Raw genomic sequence first — 22,381 nt, 5'->3', positions numbered from 1 at the left:
ATGGTACACTTTCTTTGGTCAACTGGTATTTCCTCGCTAGCTTCTGATGTATTATCCTGGCTACCTGGTCGTGTCTATGAGTGTACTCAGTCTGGGTGATGACCTTGCACCCTGCAGTGATATGTTGGATCGTTTCTGAGGCCAGGTGACATCATTGACACGTGTCATCTGACATTCCAGGCTCCTTTGCGATGTATTTTCTATAGTTTCTGGTGTTGATTGCCTGGTCTTGGATGGCCAACATGAATCCTTCAGTCTCGGGGAAGAGCATCCCGCTTGTGAGCCATGCATTGGAAACAGTGTTATCGATGTGACCTTGATCTCCATCAAGATCACATCGTTATTGTCAAGGTCATTGTAGTGTCTGCCATGGAGTGTCTTCTTTGCCCATCTTTCTAACTTCGTTTCTTGTGCCGTCTGGGTGGGAGGGAGTTCCTCGCTTAGGTTGAGTGGGGTATACCATTTATCTATCTTTCTTAGGGCCTGGTGGAGTGGTGCTGTGTCTTTCTTGAAGTAATTCTTCAGGTTAACTATTGCTGTTTTCTGTTGCTCTATCAGGCCGCTTCCTCTCTCTTTCTGAGGTATTGTTAGTCTCTCCACTGCTGACTTCGGGTGATGTTGGCGACTCTTTGTCATCATTGTCCTTGTCTTTTGCATGGTATCTTCTAGCTCGGTGTTAGTCCAATCTATGACCTCGAATGTGTATGTTAGTACTGGAGCTGCATAGGTGTTTATGGCTTTAACTGTGTTCCCTCCACTCAATTTTGATTTCAGCAGTCTTCTGAGTCTCTGATGATAGTTTTAGGTCAGGCACTTCTTGATTTCCTTGTGTTCTAACTGCTGAGCCTGCATCATCCCTAGGTATTTGTAGGTCTTTCCTTTTGTCATAGCTTCAATCTCTTTACCAGTCAGCAGTTGGTAGTTTCGGCCAACTAATTTTCCCTGGTGCAGTGTGTGGGTCTTGCATTTGTCTAGCCCAAATTCCATCCTGATGTCCTTGCTGAATTCTTCGGTGATCAGGAGTAGTTGCTGGTGTTGCTTCTCGGTTGCCGTGTAGAGCTTGATGTCATCCATGTACATCAGGTGGGGGAGGGTGTACAGATTCTTTCTTCCTTCTTTGAGGTTATATCCATATTTGCTGTTGTTTAGCATGGTGGATAGCGGGTTGAGTGCTAGACAGAACCATAGTGGGCTGAGAGCATCTCCCTGAAAGATTCCTCTTGTAATGGGGATTGGCCTGGTTGTGATGTTCTTGACCTTAATGGTGGTACTCTATTTCGCCATTGTTGCTTCTAGGAAGTGTGTCACTATCAGATTGATCTTGTTGTTCTTCATGGTCTCTATTAGCCAGCTATGAGCTACGGAGTCAAAGGCCTTGCGGTAATTGATGTAGGCCGTGTATAGGTTGCAGTGCTTCTTGAAGGCTAGCTCTATAACTGCAACATCTATGGTTAATTGCTCCTCCACTTGCATCCTTTCTGCTGTTCGGCCATTATGTTCTGACTCTCTAAGTGGTCTGATATCTTCTTGATTATGCAACTAGTCAGGATCTTGTACATCGTTGGGAGGCATGTGATTGGCCTGTATTTCACCGGGTTTCTTGTATCTTTATCTTTAGGTTTCAGATATGTGACTCCTTCAGTGAGAAATTTCGGGATTGTCTCTGGGTGCCTTATCAATCGAGTGAACTGCTCTGCTAGGTGCTTGTGTGTGTGCAGGTGTGTTCTTGTAGTGGATGTTTTCAATTCCTGGGGTTCGCCAGTTGTGGGTGTTCATGATAGACTGTTTTACTTCTTCTTCTCGAATCTCCCACTCTCTCATCTCTTGTATGGCCTTGGTTTTCTTCCATTCTACTTCTATCTAGGGTGCTCTGCTGTTATGTCTTACTTCACTGCTCCAGATATTTCCCCGGAACTTCTCGATCGTCTTCTTCTTGGGTGGTCTGTTTCCTGATTTCTCATCTTCACCCAGTTTCCTGTAGAAGGCTCTTTGGTCTTCATCAAAGATTCGGTTGTTTATTTTCCTCTGGGAGCTCTCTTTGTATTGGTGTAGTCTCTTGCTGAGTGCGAGGAGGTTCTGCTTCAGTGTGTCCAAGTATTCTCCTATTCTCTGATTTCTGGTCTCATGTTTGCTGTGGATGCTGTCTCTCTTGAGGATGCTCTTCACCTTTCCAATCAATTTCTTACTTCTATTACCTTGTTGGTACTGGGTCAATTGACCTATCTTGACTCTTAATTCTTCTATCTTCTGCTGAAGTCTTCTTTCCCAAGCTGGGGTTCCTTCTGTTTTCGGTTCTTCTGCTGCTGGTCTCTCTCATTTCTTTTCCATTAATCCTAGTAGCTGCTATGGCAGCACAGTATATGGCTGTGCGGGTAGCCTCCAGCATTGCACCATTGTTGTCATGGTAATGTGGCATTATTTGCCGATTGAGGTGGTCTGTTACTCTCCACAGGATTTTATTTGGCCTCTGCTTAGGTATCACGTGGGTTCTTGTTGTGTCCATTCCTTCGAATTCTGTTAGATTATTATTATTATTATTATTATTATTATTATTACAATTAGCCATATGGTGCAAGGAAGCCTGAGGCTTTTGCTACACCAGCCAAAAAAAATTTCTGAGTTACCCTGAGTGAGAGAGAGAGAGAGAAGGAAATCACCAAGAAAGAGAAGAATGATGATATCCAGCTCAGGAACCTGGGTGTGCCAAGCCCATACTCACCAGATGTGAACTCCTGGGGATATATGGAATATAATAGAAATGTGCTAAGTTAGAGTTGAATGGAATATTAAAATAGTGTAAGTCTGACAGAGTGAAGCTACAGGTTGGAGATCCTGCATTAGATAAATGGCCATAGTAATAAATGAATGGTATACGATCTGGCCACGATAATGGTAAAAATCATGGTATACAGTGAAACTTCTCCTAATGGACACCTCTCTTTAACGGACATCTCTCTACAACGGACATTTTCAAATTCCCCAACTCTCCTCTATTGGTTTTAATGTGTTTTCAGTTTCTGTCTAGCAGACATTCTCTGTAACGGACGCGGACAGGCAATCTGCACTGTTTCGTTTAGATTAGCACTTAATTTGATCTTCCAATAATGGACAGCGGGCGAGCTCACGGCCCTTTTTCTAGGAACGTTTCTTCCACACATTGCCTCAATTGTGTGTTTATTTTCTATTTCCGATTCTCTGAATTTTATCAAGGTTTACGTCGCGGTTTTAAGCCCTTTTTCAAGAATTTTAAGGCACGTGTGAAACTTCTGACGAATTCGGTGTGTACAGGGGACGGGGGAGATTTTGTCGGCCTTTCGTCTTTTGAGTTTCAGTTTTCAGTTTTGTTCAGTGCCGTGTGAAGTGCACAATGTCTTCTCGTAAACATTTAACTTTAAAAGATAAATTGTTACAAAGATAATAATGTGTATGCTCGGCAAAAAAATAGTGTTCGCAATCTCGCTGCAAAATTCAAAATCGGGAAGACGCAGGTAAGCGACATTCTAAAGGAAAAAAATGAACTGCTCAAACAATTTTGGCAACACGTAAATGATCAGGTTCAAAAATCATTCCTAAAAACTGTTGGACTTCAAATTTGTCACGCACGTGCTAAAAAAATTCCCATTAATGGGCCTATTATTAGGGAAAAGGCTTTGGAGATTGCGAAATCTATGGGAGTAAATGAGTTCAAAGCTTCTGTGGGATGGCTAGACAAGTTCAAACTCGGCATAAAATTTCTTGGAAAACCGTAAGTGGTGAAGGTGGATCTGTTGATACTGGGGTTGTAACAGAGTGGACCGTCAAATTGGAAGATTAATGTCGTGATTTTTAAGCTAAGGATATTTACAACTGTGACGAAACAGGGTTGTTTTTTAAAGCTCTTCCTGAAAAAACAGTGAGTCTAAAAAACGAAAAGTGCCAGGGTGGAAAAATTTCTAAGGAATGCTTGACTGTACTATTGTGTACAAATATGCTGGGAGACTTTGAACAACCTCTTGTTATAGGAAAACCACAAAATCCTCTTTGTTTCAAGTGCATAAAGTTGAATCTTTTGAATGTTGACTGGAAGTCTAATAAAAAAGCGTGGATGACACGAGATATCATGAGCGAATGGATAAGTCACTTTAACCAAAACATGATTCGTCAAAACAGAAAAATTATTCTTTTCATGGACAATGCTGCATCTCACCCGCACATTGAATTGTCCAACATTCAAATCGTTTTTCTGCCACCAAACACATCTGCAGAGTGTAAGTCCTTGGATCAAGGGATAATAAGAAAATTTGAACTTCACTACAGATGACGTGTTTTAAGACATCTCATTGCAAACATGAACGATGTAACATGTGCGAGTGACCTTGCAAAGAAACTCAGCATCCTAGATGCGATTCAATGGATTTCCTCTTCAGTAAACACAATTAGAAAACAAACTGTCGTGAACTGTTTTGTAAAGTCTGGCTTCTCGAACGCAAAAATTGAAGTTGTGAACAGCAATGTGGAGCACCAAGAAGAACAAGAACAAGAACTTCAACATCTATTGATTCAACATCTATTGATAATGTACGATACTTCTGCTACAAGTGACCCTGGCTACAAAGATATAGACTCGAACCTCACTACAGAAGATGGTGCTCTAGATATCAACGACATTATCATCGATATTTTTCAAGAAGTTCCTCATGAGGATGAAGAAATGGAAGGAGGTCATTCTGTCGAAGAACATATTAACGACGAACCACCAATGAAAATAGAAGAAGCGCTCATACAAATCAACCGTTTAAAAATGTTTTCCGCCGCTGAAGAAGATACTGAAGGACTTTCGGTGGTTTCTTCACTCCAAACAAATGTTGAAAACAAAATTATCAGCCGGAAGAAGGTGCAGAAGAAAATAAGTGATTACTGTATGTATTTTTCTTAAGATAAAGTCATAATATGCATAGCACAATTGTATGTATATTATTTACAAAAATATTGTGCAAAATTTGTATATAATTTATTTTAATTTAATTTTACATTAAACGTTGAACGATTTTTATTTATCTCTTGTGTATGTAATTATATATTATTTACAAAAATATTGTTCAAAATCTGTATATATTTTAATTTAATTTTACATTAAATGTTTAACGATTTTTCTTTCTTTCTTTTTTTTTCTCCCTCAGATTTCTTGTCAGCGGACACTTCTCTCTAACGGACAGATTTTCGTTCCCCATGGCTGTCCGTTAAAGGGATGTTTTACTGTATATAAAAAAATTACATATAAAATATATTTATAAAAATATACAAATAAAAATAGATAAGGATGTTGTCGTTTACACTTAATAATTACACCAACCCCCTGGTGTTCTTAATTGTTATCAAGAGTAAACAACCAAAAATGCACGAAAAAACAACAGCAAAGCACAAAAAAAACAGCAAAGCACATGGCAGTATACACCAACATGTGCTCCCACACACACACACACACGAGTGGAATAGCCTTTCTAGCTTATTGCTCTTATTGCTAGCCTATTCCCAATTACTGCTGATCCTTAAATTTTCATAATGGGTTATAACCACCTATTTTCTGTTTTGCACTATAAACTTAATTCATTGCCAAAATACTCTTACCTTATACTCAAGTTTTTAAATACAATCATATCCATATGTTTGTGTGTGTGTGTGTGTATAAATGTGTATATATATATATTTTTTTTTTTTTTTCCTTAACATCATATAAGCTTATTGCATAATGTTATTCAGTTACTTTAAGGTTATCTTATGCATGGGTTAAATAATATGTTTTTCCTTAATTCATGTACTTTGTTACTATTATTGCTATAAGTAATAATAGATTTTATTTCATGTAAAATTAAGGAAAAGTGGGATTATATGACAAGACGATGGATTGATAATCAAGGTTTGATTATGATGGTAAAACTTTTCCTCATAGATGAGGTAAGTGTCCATTATTTTTTCTATTTATAATGGAAATTTTTATAAATTATAAAAAATTTATAATTATTCTTAAAATGAATTTGTAATTTTTTATAATATTTATAATTAAATTGTTTATGCATAACATCAGGGCTTGGTGGCTCAGCAGGTTCTACTTATGGTTTCCATGTAGGTTTAGTTTTTATTTAATAGTATGAAATAGTTTTTCTCTGTGGTGGCTGCTTATATGTTAGACTGTTTTCGATGGACGCATCTTTGAATGTGCGATTCAAACAACATGCAATTATTGAGTTATTTCTGACTGCAGAAAATGTTAGACTGAATTATTGGATGAAGGGATAATAAATGCCTGGTATGTTGAGATACTGTACAATCTTAAAAATGAATTGGATAAATAAGGTTGTGGCAGTATGGTAATGTTGATTCAATGCAACAATGCACAACTACACTCAGAGATCACTGAGTTAAAACCATCCTACCTGAAATGAACTATGCTGCATAGCTCGCAGTATAAAAAGCTGAACAGCCTTCCTATTTTAGAGCAGAGGTAATTATGGAGTTTCAAAGGGTGTGATTGTGGGAACTCATGCATCAGGTGCTTTCATATTGGGAATGGCATGTCTTGTCAGTTGCACATGGCCCACTATGGTTAAGGTGTATAAAGAATGGTGTTGAACTGGTCAAACCTCCTCCCACTGTCGGAACTGTAAAGGATATGAAAGGTTGATGTTTGTGGTGAGTGAAGGGTGCAGCACATTACATGAGCTCAATGGCAAGTCATTGTGCGACACTTGACATCTTAATACAATATGGGGAATGCAAGAATAATCCCAAACAACAATGCACCATACACTCAGATGTATAGGGTTCCACAACAGATCACCCAGGAGACACCCTCTCCTCCCTGCTGATCATCATTGATGGTGTTAACAACCAGTGCCACCCAAAGTCCCGACGGCCAGATTCCCGATGGCGAAAATCTCGACAAGCCAAAATCCCGACAGCAAAATCCCAACATACTGATTGTATTTAAAAAAAAAACCAAAGTTAAAGTCTATATCTCAGAAACTATTTTTGCAATAAAAAATGTTTTTCATGTAATCAAAATGGCCACTAAAAACATTAAAAGCTTATTTGAACACATGGAACATCACATTGCAGTTATGCAAACAGTATATGATAATGTTAATATTTTATGTCACATTAATGAATAAACAACACACATTTATATATATATATATATATATATATATATATATGTTATATTTTGATATAATTAAACTTATAATTTAATTTAATTTGATATAATTAAACTGTGATTATTGTCAGTAATGTGGTTTTTGTGAACAGTATACAATCAGTTCACAAAAACCACAATCTTGACAATAATCACAGTTTAATTATATCAAAATCACACATTAAAATTTGCAAAAAATATCTCACAAATTATAATTAAACAATTTAAGTATTATAATAATCTTAATATACTTCAGTAATCTTAAGCATTATTATAATAATAAGAAGAAAATGGGATATTTTTTCCTGTTACCCCTTTAAAAATATCATGCTGACTCCCATGGTCATGCCTAATGTACTTGTCAAAAAATTCGTGAAAGTACAGCTAATAACAAATACCTGTATTATAGTTTTAGTTATGCTAATGATATTTGTGATGCAGCTGCCAAAAAAATACATTACCCTAAATTTTCATATTCTGAAAGTATTCTTATTTCAATTTTTTTATCTTTAGCATTTCAATGCTATACCAATAATTATCGCTCAAATGCCCTATACAAATAACAAAATTCAACTTGAAAAATTACCAGTTAAATGCAATATAAAAAAGTAAAAATTAATTAAGTTGTTTTTATTTTCTGATCATATTTTAAAACTGTTTGTTTCTGTAACAGGAAACATGATCTTCAAATTGAAAGAGGTATTTGTTGTTAAAATTTTTGTTGTTTTTAATATTCTTTCTACAAAGTTAATCTAAGGAGGTAAATTTTTACTTACTAAAAAACTAATAAATGTATAGAATTATATTTTTACAATACAGGAACTACCCAATTTAAGTAAGGGTTGCGCTCCGTGGAACGCTATGTAAGTCGGATTTTACGTGTCGGAATTTCCCCCATGCTTGTGCAGCACTTGCAACTGTGCTCGCTGAATGGATTGAATTAAAAAAAGAAATGTTCAATAAACATGTAAATAGAATTATTTATTGTATTTATTCAATTTTTTTTATCTCATTTGCAGAAAAAATTACAAAAGCACGCAATTTAAAAAAATTTCAAAATTATAAAATTACAAAAAAAGAGAAGCCAGGCATAACATCAGTAAATTTTACCTCTCGAGCATAGTTGCCAGAATCAACGTCTTCAGCTGATAAGTACACCACTGTGGAGATTTTAGAAGGGGTCGGCCGCTCAACCTTACGAAAGAACATATTAATGGATGACTGGACGGTGGCTTTTTTCTTTTCATCATAGATTTCTTTGTAGCAAGCAAGCACATCATTCATGGGTGGTTTAATAGGTTCAAGCATCACGCTAGTTTCCACAACGTTAAAGTATGCGGTGAAGTTGCCAGTGCCGATTCTGCAGCTGCAGAGAAATTTTGTGATGTGTTGGAAAAAATTATTGATGAAGGTGGCTATTCAATGCAGCAAATTTTTAACGTTGATGAGACTGCTCTGTATTGGAAAAAAAAAAAATGCCGGATTGAACATAGTGCCAAAGAGGAAAACCTCTGTTAACTTTTAAGAATCGTTGCTGTCAGGATCTATCTTCTCAGACCTCGCCATTGCTGATGCAAGTTCACGAAAGGCCATTGCCTTCTCTGTGGTAATGAAGCATCTCTGCTCCTTGTTTGGTTCATCTTGAGCTTTGTCAGCATTTTCTTCTTTCACTATTGTTGCCTGCAAGTCAATAAGTTCTTCGTTAGATAATTTCTTATCTTCTTCCTCTATTAACTCCTCCATGTCTTTGGCAATAATCTCCAACTGAAGTAGCTCTGCAACCTTTACAATCTTATCTGTAACATTTTCATTTGATTTGTCTTTTTCAAATCCTTCGATGCCTTTTACATGCTGTGGGCATATTTTTTTCCAATCGCCATTTAAACAACTTTTAGTAATTTCCGTCCAGGCCTTATTAATGTTTAAGATGGCGTGGTAAATATTGTAAGATTTCCAAAAGTCTCTTAAGTTAAATTTTTCTCATCGTCTGCTACAGACAATGCCTGAGCAAATGTTGTGCGTAAATAGCATGCTTTTATATTCGAAATAACACCCTGATCCATAGGATGGATAAGTGAAGTCGTGTTTGGCGGTAGAAATACGACTCTCACGTTCGAATTGAAATTATCTAGATGTATAGGATATCCAGGGGTATTATCTAATAGAAGCAGAATCTTGAAAGGAACGTCGTTGTCTTTACAATATGTCTTTACAATAGTGCAAGAATGTTTGCTGATGTTATCGAAGCAGTGTTAGGTGGGTCGGAAAACTGCTAGATTGGGGGGATACAAGGACTAATAGATTAACAGTAGCCACTGACAGAGGTGAAAGTGATTCTTGCACTGCTTCTATTGGAATGAGCAGAAGCCTGGAAAATAAGATGCAGGATATTTCAGAGACTGCTGGGAATCATTGGGGTACAAATAAACACATGGGTTGTGTTAGGGTAGCTAAGAAAAAGAACAGGTGCATGTATACTTGCGTGTACACCAATGCTATGAGTTTAGTAAATAAATTTGATGAATTTGAGGTATTGCTCAAAACATCAAAGGCAGATATTGTTGGGATTTCAGAGACGCGGTGTCACACAGATATAAGGAATGCAGTACTGGAATTTGGGGAGTACAATGTCTACAGAAAGGATAGACAGGATAGGAAGGGAGGAGGGGTTATGCTATTAGTTAAGAAATACATAAAATCCAAGGAAGTGAAGCCAGTCAACATCACTGGACTAGGTGGCAGTGTCGAGTCAGTTTGGTGTGACTTAAGCATTGGGAGATCAAAATTGAGAGTAGGAGTGTGCTATAGGCCTAATGACTCTGATGAGTATAATAAGAAACTGTACAGGGAAATAGAGTGGGCCAGTAAATCAGAGAGTCTTATAATGGGGGATTTTAATTTCCCAGATATTGACTGCAATTTGGGGGCTGGTCACTCACACACTAGCAAGGCTTTTGTGGATTTATTGGATGATTGTTTTCTACATCAGCATGTTCGGGAGGCAACTAGAGGGAGTAATACTCTTGATTTGATTATCAGTAGTGATACTTCATGCATTAAGAATCTGCAGATAAATGAACCACTAGGTGGCAGTGATCACAGTGCTGAAGTGGGATTTACTCAAAGAGGTAACTACCATTAGAGGTAAAGGGAAGGGTTTTTGTTTTCATAAAGGCGACTATGATGGTCTGAGACAGTATTTAAATTCTATACAGTGGGACCAACTGATGATGTTACCAACAGCAAATTCAAAATGGGAAGCATTCAAAGAACTTATCTTGGAAGCTACTAGGCTTCACATACCAACTAAGAAATATTGTTCAACGTTTAGGCCTAAATGGATGTCAGATGAACTAATGAGACATATGATAGAGAAGAAAAATGCATGGGATACATACAAATTAACACGTGACACAGAAGCCTATGATAGATACAAGTTGATCTGTAACCAAGTTACAAAGGAGGTTAGGCAGGCGAAGGCAGATTACGAGAAATCTTTGGCAAGGGATGCAAAGAAAAACAGCAAAGAGTTCTTTACTTATGTAAACTCTAGAAGGAAGGGGATGAATCAGATTGGTCCACTTGATATCGATGGGTCAACTGTTGATGATCCTGCTCAGGTAGCCAACAAACTAAATGAATATTTTGCATCGACATTCACACATGAGGAGTTATTCAGCGAGGTGAATGCAGAGGTGTATTCAACTCTGGCAGTAAGCTAGAGAATTTTGTAATAACTGAGAGTAAAGTGGAGGAGAAATTGTTGAAGATAAACACAAGAAAGGCTCCTGGAGTGGATGGGATCTATCCAGTTATATTAAAGGTGGCAGCAAAGGAAGTAAGCAAACCCTTAGCCATAATTATGAGAGCTTCCTTGTACTCAGGGGAGGTACCCATGGACTGGAGATGTGCAAATGTGACCCCAATTCACAAAGGAGGATCAAAGGCTGACACAAGTAATTATATATCTGTGAGTTTAACTTCTGTTCCTGGAAAATTAATGGAGGCACTGGTTAAAGAAGCACTGCAGGATCATCTAGACAAGACTTCAGTTATAGCTTGGACACAGCATGGTTTTGTTAAGGGGAAGTCTTGCCTGACCAATTTGATTGGATACTATTATGCAGTCACAAAAGAACTGGATGCAGGGAATAACTTTGATATTATATATTTGGATCTTAGAAAGGCTTTTGATACTGTTGCACATGGAAGACTGCTGCACAAATTGGAGCAGTGTGGCATTGGAGGCAAATTGCTGCTATGGATAAAGTGGTGGTTGAGGGGGAGAAGACAGAGAGTGGTAATCAATGGACACTGCTCATCGTGGAGTAATGTTATTAGTGGAGTCCCTCAGGGTTCAGTGTTGCGTCCATTTTTGTTTTCTGTATTTATAAATGATATTGATGATGGTATATCAAGCTTAATGTCCAAGTTTGCAGATGATACGAAGGTTGGCAGGGTTGTCAAGGACACTACTGACAGTATGCTGCTGCAACAGGATCTGGAAAGGTTGAGCAGATGGGCTGAGAGGTGGCAAATGAAGTTTAACATTGACAAATGTAAAGTACTACATATGGGAAACAGCAACCCCAGAGCAACGTATCAACTCTGTGGTACTACACTGACAGTGGTAGAGAATGAAAGGGACCTGGGGGTGGTTGTGCAGGCAGATATGAAGTTCTCTGAGCAGTGCAGACAGGCTGCAAGAGTAGCTCATGGTGTATTGTCAATGATATATAGGAATTTTTCTAGCAGGGATAAGGAGGTGATTATTCTCTTGTATCAGGCAATGGTCAGCCACACCTAGAGTACTGTATACAGGCCTGGAGGCCTAATTTCAAGAAGGATGTAGAGCTGCTGGAACGAGTACAGAGAAGGGCAACAAGGTTAGTGAATGGAACAAAGGGGTGCTTTTATGAAGAAAGGCTTAAGTTTTGCAAATTACAGTGTCTGGAGACTAGGCACCAGCGAGGTGATCTGATAAGAGGTGTATAAAGCCTTGAATGGTTTGAGCTTGCTCAATGCTGATGAGATTCTTCCTCTTGCTCAGAATAATCACCTGAGAGGGCATAAATTCAAATTGAGGAAAGACAGATGTAGGATAGACGTGCGGAAATTTGCCTTTAGCCAGCGGGTGGTTGGTTGGTGGAACAGACTTCCATCACTTGTCGTGGAAGCTGATAGCCTAAATAAGTTTAAGGCTCAGCTGGACAGATATTTCGAATGAACAGAGGGGTGAAGTGGAAGCGGTTATTTTTTATTTATTTTTTTGGCTGATGCTGCATAAGCTTGCTTTCTTGCATCAAATCCCTCTACTAATGCTAATGCTAATATTTTTCAACCTCAGGAATGAAGCAGCATTTAAACCACTTCTCAAAGAGAGATATTGTTATCCATGCTCTCTGGTTCGATCGGAAATGTACGGGTAGGGTGGCTTTACTGATGCTCATAAATGCACGAGAATGGTACACAAGCAGTGGTTTTAATCTGTAATCTCTTGCTGCATTAGCCTCAAGCAAGAGCATGCCCCTATCTTTTGATGCCTTGAAACCTGGCATTGTCTTTTCATCTTTGGCAATGTATGTTTGATCTGGCATTTTTTTCCAATACAGAGCAGTCTCATCAACATTAAAAATTTGCCTGTGTTGAATAACCACCTTCATCAATAATTTTTTTTCCAACACATCACAAAATTGCTCTGCAGCTGCAAAATCGGCACTGGCGACTTCACTGCATACTTTAATGTGGAAACCAGCACAATGATTGAACCTATTAAACTACCCGTTTCTTGCCACAAACTTGGGTTGAGGTTCGCCGTACTTATCTTTAATTCTTTCATAAATACTTCTTGCTTTTGCTTGAATGGCCATTGAACTCGGGGCCACTTGCTTCTGAATTTGATTTTCCATCCATATTATTAACAGCTGTTCTATCTGCGATATAGCACCTGAACACTGTTTTTTGATCACTGTTGATCTTAAGTGCATTGATTCTTTGATGTGTTCTTTTATACGTGCACTGTCCTTTAAAATAGTATTCATTGTTGAAGCAGCGAGACCTAACTCCCTTGCAGTAGATGACTAACTTTGTCCTGCTTTGTACTTCTTAATCATTTTTATCTTCATTTCTAAATCAATTTTGTTTTGTTTCCTGGCACTACCACCACTTGCACTTTTCATTGGTTGCTCTCTCTTCATCATTGTAATACATAAATAGGAATGAAGAAAAATTTCTGAAAATTTGTTTTTTATGTTACTGAAGATTTCAGTGAAGGGGCATTTCACCATAATACTGTAAAAACCAACACAATTGCAGTTATTGGTATTATTGCAAATGCAATAAGATCGAGTTTACTACCCGTTTATAATTAGATGCACGAACAGAAAAGCCCAATAAACGGGAAAGTACAAATTGTTTTATTATTTTTTGGTCGTGACCTCCAGAAACATGCTTTAGAAAAATATCACAATGGCATTCAAAATTGATTCTTATAATGGGAACATATGATAACGATGAAAGGGTAGTGAAATTTCCATTATAAATACGACCTTTTAGAGAGATAAATAGCTTAGTTACATAACGAAATTTTCAACTTCCAAGGACTTGAAACGAATTATAAAAAAAAAAAATATATATATCCGATGTGTTATTGGGTTCACATTACGATATTTTCACGATATTCCTACGGGATGCAAAATACGTTTCCACAATTTTTTTAATTACGTAAGTTGAATTTTCGTAAGTTGAATATTACGTAAGTCGGGGAGTTCTGTATAGTAGATACTTTTGGGATTCTGGGCTGTTGGGATTTTGGGCCAGACCTATCAACAACACAGTGGTTGGAAACTGGGGGACTGGAAATGAGTGTGCTCGTTGGATGAGTCCAGACACCTGTAACCTGCCGATGGACCCTTTCATTTTTGTGGTGCAAGCAACATGAGTCCATGGACCTATTATACATGGTGCCCACTATTCTAGGTAGTGATGGTTACTTAATATGGGGAATTTTGTTGACAAGAAATAGGACCCCTGGTGTGTATGACCCAGTGTTTCACTGTGAGGTCTACCAGGAGCTCTCCTAAGAGCTCCTGGTAGACCTCACAGTGAAACACTGGGTCATACACACCAGGGCTCTCCTAAGAGCTCCTGGTAGACCTCACAGTGAAATGTTGTGCACTCTACCACGTCGCATTTTTTCCTATACAAAAACAGGATCTTACAGGATGATAATGTGTGTCATTGGGCCTGCACGTGCATGAGTGGTTCAAAGAACAGTGAAGATATCACCCGCCTACATTGGCCTCCAGAACTGTCTGAGCTCAATCCATTTGAACACATGTGGGATGTTTTGTAATGTAAGTGAGCCATTAGTGTTAGCATTAGCATTAGCAGAGGCATATGATGCAAGAGAGCAAACTTATACAGCATCAGCCAAAAAAAATTCCCATTTCACACAACCATTCATTCACTCCAAAGGTCTGTCCAGTTCATCTTTGAATTTATTTATGCTATCAACTTCCACAACAACTGATGGACATTTGTTTAGGCAATCAACCACCTGCTAGCTAAAAGCAAATTTCCAAACATCTGTTCTACAACTGTCTTTCCTCAACTTGAACTTATGTCCGCTCAGGTGAGTAATCTGAGCAAGAGGTAGAATGCCATCATCATTGAACTTGCTGAAACCATCCAAGGCCCTGTACATCTCAATCAGCTCAGATCACCTTGCAGGTGCCTAGTCTCCAGACGCTGCAATTTGCAGAATTTAAGCCTTTCTTGGTAATAGCAACCATTTGTTCCCCTCACCAATCTTGTTGCCCATCTCTGTACTCATCCCAACAGCTTTACATCCTTCCTAAAATGAGGCCTGCAGGTTGTATGTAGTACTCAAGATGTAGTGTGACCATTGCCCAATACAATGTGATAATCACCTATTTATCTCTGCTAGAAAAATTGATGTATGTCATCAACAAGACCCCACGAGCTGCTCTGGCCTGTCTGCACTGCTCAGAAAACTTCGTATCTGATTGCACAATTACCCCCAGTTCTTTTTCATTCTCCACTACCCAGAGAGTAGTACCACAAAGTTGGTATATTACTTCGGGGTTGCTGTTACCAATATTATTATTATTAGTAGTAGTAGTAATAGCTCTTATATTATTTCTCCAATTGGAGGATTCCACTCTGTGACGGGTACTGCTAAATACACAGGGTGATTGTAATGTCTGATGTTACTGTTCGTCAAGGAAATCTTTGACTATCCTACAGGTGTTCAGGATTGTGACTTTCTGGAGTTCCTTGTAGATGTTCTCTGGGAGACCTATTACCACTAGGCTGCAGTATAGAGTCTTTGGTACCATACTGGTGGTTGACACAATGATCGGGATGGTCGATTCTTCTTGCATATTCCACATCTCCTTGACCTCGTGTCTCATGTTCATGTACTTCCTAATTTTTTCCTCATGGGTTTTCTGGACATTGCTAGTGTTGGGCACTGCTATGTCAATCAGGTAGGTAGCCTTTTCCATGTTGTCCACAAGGGTTATGTCTGGGCTGTTGTGCGGGATGGTCTTATCCGTTATTATGGTGCGGTCCCAGTACAGCTTGTGGGTTCGGGTCTGTAGTACTGCCTGGGGTTCGTACTTGTATTATGGTACACTTTCTTTGGTCAACTTGTATTTCCTTGCTAGCTTCTGATGTGTTATCCTGGCTACCTGGTCGTGTCTATGAGTGTACTCAGTCTGGATGATGACCTTGCACCCTGCAGTGATATGTTGGATCGTTTCTGAGGCCAGGTGACATCATTGACACGTGTCATCTGACATTCCAGGCTCCTTTGCGATGTATTTTCTATAGTTTCTGGTGTTGATTGCCTGGTCTTGGATGGCCAGCATGAATCTTTCAGTCACAAGCAGGAAGAGCGTCCTGCTTGTGAGCCATGCATTGGAAGTAGTGTTATCAATGTGATCTTGATGGAGGTCATTATAGTGTCTGCCCTGGAGTGTCTTCTTTGCCCATCTTTCTAACTTCATTTCTTGTACCATCTGGGCAGGAGGGGGTTTCACACTTACGGTCAGTTTGGTATACCACTTATCTATCTTCCTTATGGCCTGGTGGAGTGGTGCTGTGTTGTTCTTGAAGTAATCCTTCAGGTTAACTATCGCTGTTTTCTGTTGCTCTATCAGACCCTTTCCTCCCCCTTTCCGAGCTATTGTTAGTCTCTTCACTGCTGACTTCGGGTGGTATTGGTGGCTCTTGGTCATCATTGTCCTTGTCTGTTGCATGATATATATTCTAGCTCAGTGTTAGTCCAATCTATAACCCAGAAGGTGTATGTTAGTACTGGAGCTGCATAGGTGTTTATGGTTTTAACCGTGTTCCCTCCATTCAGTTTTGCTCTCAGCAGGCTTCTGAGTCTCTGATGATGTTTTTCGGTCAGGCACTTCTTGATTTCCGAGTGCTCTTACTGCTGAACCTGCATCATCCCTAGGTATTTGGAGGTCTCTCCTTCTGTCATAGGTTCGATCTCTTTACCAGTCAGCAGCTGGTAGTTTTGGCCAACTAATTTTCCCTGGTGCGGTGTGTGGGTCTTGCATTTGTCTAGCCCAAATTCCATCCTAATGTCCTTGCTGAATTCTTCGATGATCCGGAGTAGTTGCTGGAGTTGCTTCTCAGTTGTCGCGTAGAGCTTGATGTCATCCCTGTACATCAAGTGGGTGAGTGTGTACAGGTTCTTTCTTTGAGGTTATATCCATACTTGCTTCTGTTAAGCATGGTGGATAGTGGGTTGAGTGCTAGACAGAACCGTAGTGGGCTCAGAGCATCTCCCTGAAAGATTCCTCTTGTAATGGGGATTGGCCTGGTTGTGATGTTCTTGACCTTAATGGTGTTACTCCATTTCGCCATTGTTGCTCCTTGGAAGTTTGTCACTATCGAATTGACCTTGTAGATCTTCAGGGTCTCTATTAGCCATCTATGAGGTACGGAGTTGAAGGCCTTGCTGTAATCGATGTAGGCCGTGTATAGGTTGCGGTGCTTCTTGAAGGCTTGCTCCATAACTGTGGCATCTATGGTTAATTGCTCCTTGCATCCTTTGCTGCTCCGTGTGCATCCTTTCTGCTCTTTGGCCATTATGTTCTGACTCTCTAAGTGGTCTGATATCACCTGCCTCCCAACCTTGTACATCGTTGAGAGGGCAGGTGATTGGCCTCTATTTCGCCGGCTAACTTGTATCTTCGTCTGTAGGCTTCAGATATGCGAAGGAGTCACATATCTGTAGGCTTCAGATATGTGACTCCTTCGGTGAGAAACTTTGGGATTGTCTCTGGGTGCCTTATCAATTGAGTGAACTGCTCTGCTAGGTGCTTGTATGTGCAGGTGTTCTTGTAGTGGATGTTTTCAATTCCTGGGGTTCGCCAGTTGTGGGTGTTCATGATCGACTGTTTTACTTCTTCTTCTCGAATCTCCCCTTCTCTCATCTCTTGTATGTCCTTGGTTTTCTTCCGTTCTACTTCTATCCGGTGTGCTTTGCTGTTATGTCTTACTTCACTGCTCCAGATATTTCCCCAGAACTCCTCTATCATGTTCTTCTCGGGTGGTCTGTTTCCTGATTTCTCATCTTCACCCAGTTTCCTGTAGAAGTCTCTTTGGTCCTCATCGAAGATTTGGTTGTTTATTTTCCTCTGGGAGCTCTCTTTGTATTGGTGTAGTCTCTTGCCGAGTGTGAGGAGGTTCCGCTTCAGTGTGTCTAAGTATTCTCCTATTCTCTGATTTCTTGTCTCACGTTTGCTGTGGATACTGTTCTCTCTTGAGGATGCTCTTCACCTTTCGAATCAATTTCTTACTTCTATTACCCTGTTGGTAATGAGTCAACTGACCTATCTTGACTCTTAATTCTTCTATCTTCTGCTGAAGTCTTCTTTCCCAAGCTGGTGATTCCTTCTGTTTACGATTCTTCTGCTGATGGTCTCTCGTTTCTTTTACATTAATCCTGGTAGCTGCTAGGGCAGCACAGTATATGGCTGTGTAGATAGCCTGCAGTGTTGCACCATTGTTGTCAAGGTAATGTGTCATTATTTGCCAATTGAGGTGGTCTGTTACTCTCCACAGGATTTTATTTGTCTTATACTTAGGTATCACGTGGGTTCTTGTGGGATCCATTCTTTCGAATTCTGTTAGGGCCTTCTTCCACTTGTCTTCTGTTCTGGATATCATGACTTCTTCTCTTTCCACTTCAGCTACTCTGTATTTCTTCTTGCTATACCTCCTCTAGTTCCATATTGACCATATTCTTTGTGCTTTGTAGCTGATCGCTGACATCCTGCTTGATTTTTTCCAAGATGGCTGAAGCTATTAGGTTCTTCGTAACGATGGTCCTCCTTTGGTCTGCTAATCGCTGTTCGGTGAACTGAATATCGAAGTATCGTTCTAAACACTTGGTATGTAGTCCCGACCTGTACTTTGTCATATCGGTCTCTAGCCTAATTATTTAATAGTATGCTCAATTGATATACATATTCATTTCAGTGCTCCACTTCATTATTATTATTATTATTAGCCATATGGCGCAAGGAAGCCTGAGGCTTATGCCCCACCAGCCAAAATAACAATTTCCCTGTTACCCTGAGAGAGAGAGAGAAGTAGAAAGGAATCACCAAGAAAGAGAAGAATGATATATACAGTACTTTGCATTTGTCAATATGTTAAACTTCAGTTGCCACCTCTCAGCCCATCTGCTCAACTTTTCTAGATCGTGTTGCAGTAGTATAATGTCATTACTACTGGTGGCATTAACAACCCTGCTAACCTTTGTATCATCCGCAAACTTGGATATTAAGCCTGATATACCATCATTAATATCATTGATAAATATAGAAAACAACAATGGGCCAACTGAACTCTACAGGACCCAGCTAATAACATTAGTCCACAAAAAGCCGTGTCCATTGATTAACACTCTCTCTCTTCTCCTACTGAACCATCCCTTTATCCATAGCAGCAACTTGTTCTTACTGCCATACTGCTCCAATTTGTACAGCAGTCTTCCAAAACAGTATCAAAAACTTTTCTGAAATCCAAATTATTTTTTGCATCCAGTTCCTTTGTGACCACATCATGGTATCCAATCTGATTGGTCAGACAAGACTTCCCCTTAAGAAACCCATGCTATCTGAAGTATAACCCATGCTATCTGACCAACTTGATTGGATACTATGATGCAGTCACAAAAGAACTGGATGCAGGGAATAACTTTGATATTATATACTTGGATCTTAGAAAGGCTTTTGATACTGTTGCACATGGAAGACTGCTACACAAATTGGAGCAGTGTGACATTGGAGGCAAATTGCTGCTATGGATAAAGGGGTGGTTGAGGGGGAGAAGACAGAGAGTGGTAATCAATGGACACTGCTCATCGTGGACTGATGTTATTAGTGGAGTCCCTCAGGGCTCAGTGTTGGGTCCATTATTGTTTTCTGTATTTATAAATGATATTGATGATGGTATATCGGGCTTAATGTCCAAGTTTGCAGACGATACAAAGGTTGGCAGGGTTGTCAAGGACACTACTGACACTATGCTGCTGCAACAGGATCTGGAAAGGTTGAGCAGATGGGCTGAGAGGTGGCAAATGAAGTTTAACATTGACAAATGTAAAGTACTACACATGGGAAACAGCAACCCCAGAGCAACGTATCAAATCTGTGGTACAACACTGACAGTGGTAGAGAATGAAAGGGACTTGGGGGTGGTTGTGCAGGCAGATATGAAGTTCTCTGAGCAGTGCAGACGGGCTGCAAGAGTAGCTCATGGAGTGTTGTCAATGATATACAGGAATTTTTCCAGCAGGGATAAGGAGGTGATTATTCCATTGTATAAGGCCATGGTCAGGCCACACCTAGAGTACTGTATACAGGTCTGGAGGCCTCATTTCAAGAAGGATGTAGAGCTGCTGGAACGAGTACAGAGAAGGGCAACAAGATTAGTGAATGGAACAAAGGGATGCTCTTACGAAGAAAGGCTTAAGTTTTGCAAATTACAGTGTCTGGAGACTAGGCACCAGCGAGGTGATCTGATAGAGGTGTATAAAGCCTTGAATGGTTTAAGCATGCTCAATGCTAATGGAATTCTTCCTCTAGCTCAGAAAAATCACCTGAGAGGGCATAAATTCAAATTGAAGAAAGACAGATGTAGGATAGACGTGCGGAAATTTGCCTTTAGCCAGCGGGTGGTTGGTTGGTTGGTGGAACAGACTTCCATCCCTTGTGGTGGATGGAGGTTGATAGCCTAAATAAGTTTAAGGCTCAGCTGGACAGGTATTTTGAACGAACAGAGGGGTGAAGTGGAAGTGGTTTTTTTTTTTTTTTTTTTTTTGGCTGATGCTGCATAAGCTTGCTTTCTTGCATCAAATGCCTCTACTAATGCTAATGCTAATGCTAATAACTGAACAGAACGGAACAGAAGTTAAACTGACTGTTGTGTAATTTGTTGTGTCACCTTTAAATCTCCTTTGTGTATTGGGGATACATTCGCACATATCCAGTTCCTGAGGACCTCCTTTGAATTCAAGAATGCTCTCAAATTTATGGCTAAGGGTTTGCTTACTTCCTTTGCTGCCTCTCTTAATATAATTGGATAGATCCCATCCACTCCAGGTGCCTTTCTTATGTTTAACTTCATCAATTTCTCTTCCACTTTCCTCTCGGTTATTACAAAATTATTTAGCTTAGTATCTGATAATCTTCTGGCTTCTGCCTCCTCTCAGAATTTGTCATATGTGAATGTAGATGCAAAATACTCATTCAGCTTGTACTCATTCATTGAAGATCCTACCTGAGCAGGATCTTCAATAGTCAAACCATCAATATCAGGTGAACCAATCTGATTCATCCCCTTCCTTCTAGGGAACATAAGTTTCCTAGAAGTAAAGTAAAGAAGTCTGCTATTTTTCTTTGTATCCTTTGCCAACATTTTCTTGTAATCTGCCTTCATTTGGTTAACCTCCTATGTGACTTGATTACAGACTAGCTTATATCTACCATAGACATGTGTGTTGCCTGATCATTTATACGAATCCCATTCATTTTTCTTCTCTGCCACGAGTCTCTTTATTTCATCTGAAAAACATTGAGGCCTAAACCTTGAACAGTATTTTTTAGTTGGTATGAAAACCATAGTAGCTTCCAACATTAATTCCTTGAAAACTTCCCATTTAGAATTTTCTATTGGTAACATCATCAGTTGGTCTCATTGGATAGAATTTAAAATTTGTCTGAGACCACTGTAGTTACATTTAAAAAAGCAAAAACCCTTCCCTTTATCCCCAATGGTAGTTATATCTTTAAGGAAATCTCACATCAGTAACCTGTGATCACTGCCACTAAGTGGTTCCGTTATCTGCAGATCCTTAATGCATGAATTCTCACTGCTATTAATCAGATAAGGTATTACTCCCTCTGTTTGCCTCTCAAACCTGCTGCTGGAGAAAAAAAACATCCAATAAATCCACAAAAGACTTACTAGTGGGTGAGTGACATATCCACAAGTTCTAGTCATTATCTGGAAAGTTAAAACCACACATTATAAGACATTCTGATTTACTGGCCCACTCTATTTCTCTGTATAGTTGTTTCGTGCACTCATCAGAATCATTAGGCGTATAACACACTCCTATCCTGATTTTTGCTTTTTCAGTGCTTATGTCACACCAAACTGATTCAACATTGCATTGTCCACCAATGCCAACTGGATGCACTACCTTAGATTTTATGTTTCTTAACCAACAGCATAACCTCTCCTCTCTTCCTATCCTGTTTATCCTTTCTTTACACATTGTACTCCCCAAATTTTAATTCTGCATTCCTTATATCTTTGTGACACTACATCTCTGATATCCCAACAATATTTGCATTTGATGTCTTGGCCAGCACTTGAAATTCATCAAATTTATTTATTATACTCTTAACATTCGTGTACATGCAAGTATACATGCACCTGTTCTTACTCTTAGTTACCCTAACACAGATCATCTATTTACTTGTTCCATATAAATATGTGATTTTGACTAAGCAACTGTTGTCTTTACCCTATCTGCCTGCATGTAACAACTTTATTTCCAGTGGATGGATTTTTATGCAATTTGATTTTTAATTATTTTAGAAATATTTGTCAAGTTAAGACAACCCAAATTTGATTAAAATCATAGAAATC

General features: G+C 39.2%; 1 protein-coding gene across 1 annotated transcript in view; it reads left to right on the top strand.

Moving 5' to 3' along the window:
• LOC150085947 (putative ATP-dependent DNA helicase HFM1) overlaps positions 1-22,381 on the top strand; it is a 175,890-nt gene that overhangs the window by 6,347 nt on the left and 147,162 nt on the right. The window contains exon 3 of the mRNA XM_090374749.1: positions 5,854-5,934. Within this exon, the coding sequence (XP_090230875.1) occupies positions 5,854-5,934 (81 nt within the window). The remainder of the gene's footprint in view (positions 1-5,853; positions 5,935-22,381) is intronic.

The sequence above is a fragment of the Mastigoproctus giganteus genome, chromosome 5, assembly GCF_048544385.1.
Source record: "Mastigoproctus giganteus isolate SK-2022 chromosome 5, ASM4854438v1, whole genome shotgun sequence".
NCBI lineage: Eukaryota > Metazoa > Arthropoda > Arachnida > Uropygi > Thelyphonidae > Mastigoproctus > Mastigoproctus giganteus.
Note: the sequence above shows the minus strand (reverse complement) of the source record. Positions and strands in the feature narration are given on the sequence as shown.